We start from the raw sequence: 9,606 nt of genomic DNA, 5'->3' as shown, positions 1-9,606 counted from the left end.
TTCTAAAAATAGTAAGTTCTGTACTCTGACTGTGCCTACTAAATTTGGTTGTTTCTATTCTTGACAGTATTCAACCCAAAAAGGAAGGCCATAGAGAAGAGACAAGTGTCAAGACACTTGTTACACAAGTCTCCAAGTGTCCCACCACTTGTCACATCTCATGACATGTGGATGGACACTTGTCTTGTGCTACTCCACTTTCCCCTTTTGTACTAGCTCTCCCCTCTTCTATAAATAAGAGCTCGTTTTTCTTCATTGATCATCATTTTTCTTTGCTGTAAACTCATGTACAGCACCCACAGATAGCCAGAAACTGGCCCCATCCATCCCCATCATCATCCCTCACTTCTCCATTATCAAATTCCTCCATATTCCCTCTTCTATCACTGTTGTTTTACAAGACAGCAAGCCTGTAAATTCATTACAGCACCTCCTTCTCGAGCTTTTTCTTCCATTTTAGCTACAAGAAGCAAGCCCTATCCATGTACTGCTGATCAACGATGGAGAAAGGCTGAATTTTCCTTTTTCTTCTCTCATACTGTAAAGAAATCAGTTCTTATCATTGCATAATAGATAATGCATGTGTGTTTGTACATCTTTGCATGATCTTGTGAGAGTGAGAATTACTTCTTCTCACTCTCAGGTTGATTGTAACTGAGCTCTTCCCTAAGGGACTTGGGTTGAGCAGAAATGCATTCCTTCGGGGGGGGGGGGGGGGGGGTTGCCCATCTTCAACCCTCAATCTTGTCTCCATTACTTTTACATTTCATGGCTGTAATTTTGTGAGTAATTTTTATTTTCAGCTTTAAGTGTTCATTCTCTTTTATATTAAATCTCGAAAACAAGCAAATATCATAATTGTTAAGCATACTACGTTGTTCGGGGCGTTTACAAGAAAATACCTTTAAATCATGACTATAGACTTCAAAATCTTGAGTTTATTACCCAACATGTGAATTGTGATTGATGACACCCACATTAAGCTTATGAGGGAACTCAACATTGAGCAAGCTACTTGTGATATGCACATGCAAATATGGGATGCGTGTGTTATTGCATCCAATAGCAAATGAATTCAATACTTGTGATATGCACATGCAAATACGGGATGCGTGTGTTATTGCATCCAGTAGCACATGAATCATGAAACCCATTGGAATGTGTCCTCTATCTACACGTGCTTTAAGAGATAGTCAGTGCTTCAAGAATGTATTGTGCGCATCCAGGTGTCTACATTACCCCTTACTTGCTTGCACATACTAGTTATGGGACTTGGAGCCATCTCATTAGCCCCTTTAGGGAGTCACACCCTCCATCAAGTAGGGTTTGAAAAAATATCTAATTATCATCTATCTAAGGGCCATGTCTGCATTGAGAATGCCTTTAGGATGCTCAAGAATCATGGTGCATTCTCTGAGACATATGCATTGATGTTGATTGTGCACCCATGTACATTGAAGCTTGTTGTGTTATCCATAATTCTCTTCTAGAAAATACACACAATGAACATATGAAGGATGACTTTGACGTCATTTTGAATGATAATAATAAATGAAAATTAGTGCAAGGTTTGAGCATCTGCAAGGTCAAGCCCTTCAAGATGTCGTGATCCAAGAATGGAATTAGCACGTGAATGTTTGATTCTAGCTAGTAATTCACAACAACTTATTTACTTTACTTTTTGTATTAGTAATTCTCTTCTAAAAATGTATGGCTTATTTGAACTGAATTAGTCTAATGTTTGTGGTTTGAGGGGTTTGCCATTAGACTTGTAAAAATTTTAAAGTGTTTCTTGTCTTTATGCCTATAGGGGTACATGGCTATGCTTTGATAACTTTTATTGGTAGAAGAATTTTGTTCAAAAGACAATTACAACACATAGTAATTTTCATGATGTTATTGAGATCATGTGGAGACACATCACAATATTTTTTCAGCATTTGAGTGGGCAAAGAAATATGTGATCCTAAAACAAATGATAAAATATAGAAATTCCATGTAAAATCATACATGTTGGGGGATACATTTGTAGGATGAGTAGATAATAATATATGGCATGGTTTAACAAGTTTAGGTTATGAAAAAGCATTCTAAAAATGTTTGATATAAGGTGACTTCGAAAGACTAGTCTACATTATGGTCATTATGGCTTTTCTAGCATTGCTTACAATACTCTAGGTGGAATAGATTGCAACTTGTTTAATAGTCATGGAGGATACTACAATTGATTTGCATGTTGCTATGCTTGCTCCACCAAAGAGAGAGTGGGCATAGTGGTAATAGACTTTAGTTCATCAATTCTAGATAGAAAAGAGAAAGGAAATGAGAGTATCTATGGACCTATTTCCACAATCCAAAATGGTTCTCAAATCAATTTGAGATTTGGCGACGATTGGGAGCCCATAGGGATAGCTTTGCAAGTGTGAGAGAAAAGGAGGCAAAAAAATATTATCCTCAATATCATGAAAAGTTGTGCAAGGTGTTTCCAACTAATCGAAATTCTGCTATTCAATAAGAAAATTTAGTATGTTCAATTTAGGCAATAAATATCTCTTGACAATAGCTTCACCCATGGCCCAAATAGGTTTTTGATTCACAATGACCCGACTGGAAACTCAAGCAAATGTAATCTAATAGGTTTGATAGGGAGTTCTCGAACTTGGTTGGGAATCCTAACCTAGGGGGAACAGGTCCTCTAATGGCATACACGAAGAGGCACAAGTTGTCTACTTTTGTATTTTATAAATTTTGGGTTTCTAGAAAACATGCAAGGTGAATAAAAGAGGTATTATAGAAACCAAAAAATTGATTTCTAGGAAATCCCCTTATGAGAAGAGCTTCTTGGTTTTGTGCAAATAGCCCTTCTTACTAATACCTAGTACTGCTAGTGCGCATCAATGCATATCCTACTAGAATCAATCAATAATGGTGCAATAAGCAAATCTTCTTCTTAGTGATTTAATAAAGCATGCTTGAAAATTTAAGTATTGAGAATCATCTGAAACTTTTGTGTTTTTGTTTCTATTTCTTTAGGTATACATTGCTTTCCAAACTGAGCATAGTGGATTTTTCTTGTGTAAATACATGGATGGTTGTTACTTTATGTAAAAGCTTTTTAATTTTTACCACTATCATTGTTTGGTGCATGGTCCACAATGATTGATTGGTGCATGGTCCACACATAGTAGGAAGAGGTTTGTGTGATATAAGTACTTTTAGAAAGTGTGATGTATATGGATTTTGTGGCATTATATGTAAGCTTTTGTTTTTAACCATTATTAGGCGGTGCACAATCTAGTAATAGTTTAAAATGATCTATGGGATCTAAAAAGATTTGTGAAACTTAGTCTCACATAGAGTAACATGGTCAATAAGGTGATAGTTTTGCATAAAAGATAAAAAACTTTTTGTGTGTACATAAAGCCCAATGTTAGTCAAAGTAGTTTCGCTCCATTCACCCCTTGTTATCACTCTTTTGTGAGATTTTCATTAACAACTAGGTTTATTCAACTTTTAAAAATAAATCAAAATGCCTCAAAGTTTTTTATACGAGTGCGATGTGAGTATTAAACCAAGGTCATCTTGTAATGAATATGGTCCTGCCTTTGTATTAATCAAGTTATATGAGTTCTAATTAAGTATATACATTCGATTGTACATGTTAAAATATCATTGCATAATTCAATTTTTAAAACTATGAAATTTGGGTAATTTGTAACAATTCATAATGGTTAACTACATAAAGAAAATTAAGTTGATGCAAATTCAACATAACACTAAATTACAAAAAATTAGAACTAGCTTATTTTAATTATACTAATATAGCATATTTGAAAAATATGAATTTTCTTTATGTTGTCTAACAATTATTTTTGGATTCTATTATAATATACATCGTCGAGAAGATCCATTACTTTGCTTGTTGGCATTGGGTGACCACGTCTGAAATCATCTCCCTATGTAGTAGTTTATAACTAGCTAGTATTGTACAACTACAAAGTCACTAAGTGCATCACTCATGGCATCATTACCATAGCTAGTGTCATAAGTGTAGGATTATCATCCTCCTAATGGATCCTTGATATATATTGGATGCACTTTTAGCTTGGGGAAGTTACTATATGTATATCCTCTACATCACGTGCGTTCAAGGCCTATTTATAAATATCATTATTTGTGAATTTTTTTGAATAAAACGTAACCCTTTTTTATTCAATCTATAAATAACCCCTTTATATTACAGCCTTCTGTATGTAAAATATATATAAAAATAGTATTTTAAAATACCTTATTTTGAACCCACGTGAGACACACATATATTTATGAGTAACTTACCCAAGACTTTTGGTAATAAGCTCATGTTTTGGTAGTCCATATCTTCTGGTATATTTTCAATTACTAAAGCATAGTCATACGAGTGCATCAAGAAGTTAAAAGTGTGCCCATATATATTTAAGATAAAATTGCATGTAAATAATGTGTATAATCACATTCTCAACTTATTTTGAGCATGTAAACTTCATATGCTCAACTTATTTTGAGCTTGTAAATAATGTGTATAGTCACATGCTCAACTTATTTTGAGCATCTAAATAATGTGTACAATCACATGCTCAACTTATTTTGAGATAGTAAACTTCATAGGTGTATATGGGCGGAGACTCACAAAGCCACTATCAAAAAAGAAAGAAAAAGGGAAAGAAGGAAAGTGCATGGATAAACATTTTGAAATCAATTTACAAAGTTCGCGCTAGGTCAACTTTTGAGGTCAGCTTGACTCTCGTCCATAGATCCTGAACAATGCACTTGAAAACTATGGTCCTTCTCTAAAGAGCACTACCAAAGTTTCATAGAACTTTGAAAGAATAGATTAGATAAATGGAGGACTTATAGGATCTTATGAAACTTTGAAAGAAGAGATTAGATATAATGGAGGACTTATAGGATCTAGACGACACTTTAGTGGCCTCATTTATCCTCAACTACAGTGTGCATAGAATTTTCTTCCAACCTTTCTTACGACTACGTGTTGAGAGAGAGAGAGAGAGAGAGAGAGAGAGCGAGAGAGCGATATAGACGAATTGATGCTCTTCAGCTTCGACGTAGCACGCTCAATCACCCACAGAAGCAGCGGTCTTCTTCTTAGGCGCATCATGGTGTCTCTAACACACAGACAGAATATGCCACACCTGATCAGGTTGATCGTGATCAGTCTGCGCCGTCGTCTCCTTGTGCTTCATGGCGTCGTCTCTGTGTGCCTCAGTTGAGGTAAATATATGGACTCTCTCTCTCTCTCTCTGTGCATGCGCGCGCGCGCGCGCGAGAGTATAGCTTCAAGATTGATCGTGCCCTCACAAGCCATCAACGTGCAGCTATATACTCGTGTATTGATCTGCAGCTTCTTGGCATAAACCGGATACTATGTTAGATATTTTGATTTCTCGATGGCTTACTGAATGATGTCAAATTATGGCCGCAGACAATGGTGACGCAGGCCGCCGGTGAGGCGCCCAACGGGGTGGTAATAGCGAACGACTCTGAATACAGGCCACAAGACGTTGCAGCTGCAGCAGCAGCTACAAGTGACTGGAATCCGCTGAATCGGTGGATATCCGTGCCAGTGACTGGAATAACCGGATTAGAGACGCCGCTATAAAGATCGCATCCAAAATCCCGGAAGTCGGCAGTGTGGTAAGCATTCTCATGGGCTCCTTCTGGCCGGAGGACAAGGTCGACGTTTTCGAGGCCCTCAAGGCGGACATGACAAAGCTCGTCAAGAAAGAGATTCTTGCTCACGAGCTGAAGCTCCATCAGTCTGAGATCAAGGGGCTCAAACTTACCATTCAGAGCTACAATGCGGTATTTATAATATGTAACCGATTAACCCCACTTAATTGATCCTACGACCACCTGCATGCAGAATTTATAATATTATCTGTCATTGATTTGTGATTCAAACACAATATTCAGCCTAATGTAATTTGCAGTCAGTCATCTTGTTCTCATTCGTATATTTTGATCATCTTGTTCTAATTTGTATATGCAGGCTCAGCCTCACGAGAAGCGTCATTGGCTAAACGCCTGGATCAATGACGCTAACAAATTGAGTATCATCTTTCGAGAGTCCGAAAACAACATCCACCTCATCTCTCCCACCATCACCCTGGCTCTGCTTCATCTAGCAGGGCTGCGGGAGAGACTGGACTTTGGCAAGTGAGTAGAAGATAGTATTACATGGCATCATTGAAAATTATAAATCAACATGGTTGTAGTGTGGCTTTCCGGTCTCTGCAGGCAACTCTATGAGGAAGACAACACAAAACAGTGGAAGAAGGAGATTGAGGATATGTATGAGACGTACATCATGGAGTTCCTGCCAGAAGTCTTCCAAACATGGAAAGCCTGGAGGGGAGACCAGATACAGATTAAGCAATGGATCTCAACGCATCCGACCACAATCCCCCCTTTCTTTTTGTTCGAGACCCATGCAACGGTTGTGGATGCCATTACAGGTACTTCAGCACAAAAATGCTATTGGCTTCAATTTTGGACTGAGACACTGCATATTTGGGATGATCATTGACATGACAAAGCCTTCTCTAGTGTGTACTGGGGGACTCATCAATCAATATGTAGCTAATCATATGCTTTGCAAAACGTATCGGATAGGTGAAACACAAAAGTTCTTTCACAACGCTTTAAACATCAGGACATATTTCCAAAGCATCTGTGAAGATCATCAGGCTCGAATGAAGAACGATGCCTTTGCCGACATGGCCGGCTGCATATCAACCACGTTCGTTTTTGACAAGTTCTTGCCTGATACTGAAAGGAATTTCCCCAAGTATGACGACAAGGTGCTTGGCCGGGTGTTCAAGGGTCCATATGCGCAAGATCTTTGCACTTCGGAGTCTTCTAGTAATGATATGCAGACACGTCCAAATCATGACGACTACTCATCCGACTCCAGCCCAATCAGCAAGGTATATTAACAATCTAATATAGTTGGGATGTCCCACTATCTTATTACGTGAAATTGTACTACTCTTGAGATGTCTATGATCATCTATAGTATCGGTGGCAAAACCCCTTCGTCATTTCCTTAATGATTTTGCAGGTGATCATAAGGGAGTGGAACTCTGTTGACGCCATGCAATTCATCTATGCTAACCGCCAAGGGCAGCTGGCCGGTAACCCGAATGGGGGAATGAGGCACGACATTGATGTGGCGGGAAAGCCCATCAATGGGCTCCGGATGGGGTTCTCTCATGGAGTGCTCGCTTATGTCCAAATCAACTATTATGATGGTACATCATCAGATACATATGGGAACCGCGGCGGTTGGCAATGCTGTGAAGCATCTGCAAAAGGCCCACCTGCCTATAAGGTCAGTGCATGGAGCTACAGAGTAAATAGGGGCCCTGGAGTTACTTATGGCCCTGGTGCAATCCAGTTGGAATACACACCGCAGATTGGATGATTACTAGTTGCAGCCTTGCATGGGAATCCATGTTGTTGAGGGGTTGATCGTAAATAGGGTGGCGAATACTCTCTTGTAATCAGTGTTGATAATATTTTCTTGTAAAACCCGCATGAATAGAATTGGAATATACCATGTGCAAGATATAAACTTGAACGGTAAGAGAAAAAAAAAGACAGATAATGGAGACTCGTCTAGTTTTTGGATGCTTAATTTGCTCTTGATGGTTGCATCGCAATCTGCAAGCTAAGTACAGGAACATCTCTAAGATGTACGGGATTTTCTCCTTTGTGTCTTATTAAGCTTTAGCTTATGAATTTAGACCCTAATTTTCATTTCTCTATGGTTCTTCCTCATGCATGCTCAATATATGATGCCGATGCATGTGACATGGCCAAAAAGGTACATTGTACCATGTTTGTTCTAGACATGAACTCAAGAGGAATCGTTTCCTTATGAGATGCTAAAAAGGGATCGTTCTAGGGGAGATTATATGACTAAATTGCATATAAAGTAAATCCTAAAGTAGTAATGTGATGGTGTTTGTTGTTTCTTTTCTTTTGGTTACTAGAGAGATAGACTTGAACACAAGATCTAGATCTACTTGTCTTTGCAAAATTGTTATATAGTTAACTTGAAAAACATGGATAAAAGAGTATCACTCAAGAAACAAAGAACAAGATGATAATGTACACATTAATTCATCCTCAATGTGCGAGGAAGTGGTAGAGGAAGTTAGCATGGATAAGATATTTGAAAATGATGAAATGCCATGCTCAAGATATTTAAAATTATTAGGCTCCATCACTAGCTAGAGGCATACATTCAAGCTACCAAAATCCTCAATCACCAACTATGACAAGTTATAGTGGAGAACCACCCATACAAAGGAATTCATAGCTTTGAAATGCAAAACTACCAAGATCAACCATCTTCATCAGGAGCAATATTTTTCTAATCTCATAGTTTACTACAAAGATTGATCACCATCTTCATTGGTATTAAGCTTTACCCTCAACCTTGGACACAATGTACTATAAGAGCTTTCAAGATATGCTAGCCAAAGCTACATCCTCTATTCTTGATAATCTTGTGGTGTCAAAATTCATGGACTACAACGTTGCTTTATATGGGAAAATCACATTAAAAGGCTGAGTTGCAACAAATTTGACCAATGTTATTTCAAATTCAAGATTAAATTAATGAGCAATTTATATATTGACTTGGATCCTTTAAAGTTCTTGAATGAGGTGATAATATTCTATTTTAGGGCAAGTATCATTGCTCTTATGATTGGAACTGGTGTTTATTATCCATAACATTATTGCATGCCTTAAAAGTTCATGCATCTTTTCAATATCCTAAAAAAAGACCCCCAAAGGAATTTATAAAAGAAGCAAAAACAATAAATTATGAATGAAATAATGTGGGAAAAACATGAAAGATTACTACTTTTCAAGACGCCTAAGTGTGAGGGCTAGAAGGTAATAAAAGATACATGGTCTCACTACGAGGTCATAGGGGAGTGTAATATGTACTTGAGCTATATAGTAACTCATTGTATGCCAATGGAATGGATTAGCTTATTCTCTACATTGCATTGTGGATGATGCCCCAAAGATGTCTTCATTTGTTATCTGGATCTCATGACATTCTCTCTCTAATCCAAATTCATATCCAAATCTCCTATATCCTTGGGGCTACTCATAAATGTGTACCTATATCACATGGGTTTAACATAAGGGTGTTTCAGATACCATTTGACATATTTTTTACATAGAGAAGGATGCCAAATAAATGAGTTATTTATAGGTTGAGAGAAGAGGGGTGTGCTTGATTTAATAAAATTTATTTATAGATAAAAGTATTTATAAAGAGGACATATAAGAGAGTAAGCCCGCAAACAGTTGAATTGACACATTTTCTTGACTAAGAAAGAAAACTTCTGGACACATCTAAAGTCTTGATAAAAAGTGTATCAAGAAACCCGTATCCAAAATTGTATTCATTTCACAAAACATAAATGTGACTTTTTTCACAGTACTTTTATACCAAAAAAAAATCTAAAGAGTTGTTGGTTGTGTAGACCTATGGCTCTTGCCACAATCTTGCAACCAACATCTCCC

General features: G+C 37.5%; 1 protein-coding gene across 1 annotated transcript; it reads left to right on the top strand.

Moving 5' to 3' along the window:
* Window positions 1-5,592: 5,592 nt before the first annotated feature.
* LOC148021440 (uncharacterized) lies at window positions 5,593-7,480 on the top strand (the record flags this gene model as incomplete). Its single annotated transcript, XM_087698258.1, has 5 exons — window positions 5,593-5,859; window positions 6,047-6,213; window positions 6,295-6,512; window positions 6,670-6,983; window positions 7,118-7,480. Coding segments are annotated over 5 exons (1,329 nt in total), but the record flags the coding sequence as incomplete, so codon positions are not given.
* Window positions 7,481-9,606: the final 2,126 nt, after the last annotated feature.

The sequence above is a fragment of the Lygodium microphyllum genome, chromosome 18, assembly GCF_053477565.2.
Source record: "Lygodium microphyllum isolate KBCC chromosome 18, Lygodium_microphyllum_v1.1.10, whole genome shotgun sequence".
Lineage (NCBI taxonomy): Eukaryota > Viridiplantae > Streptophyta > Polypodiopsida > Schizaeales > Lygodiaceae > Lygodium > Lygodium microphyllum.
This window is presented reverse-complemented; position numbering and strand designations above follow the sequence as displayed.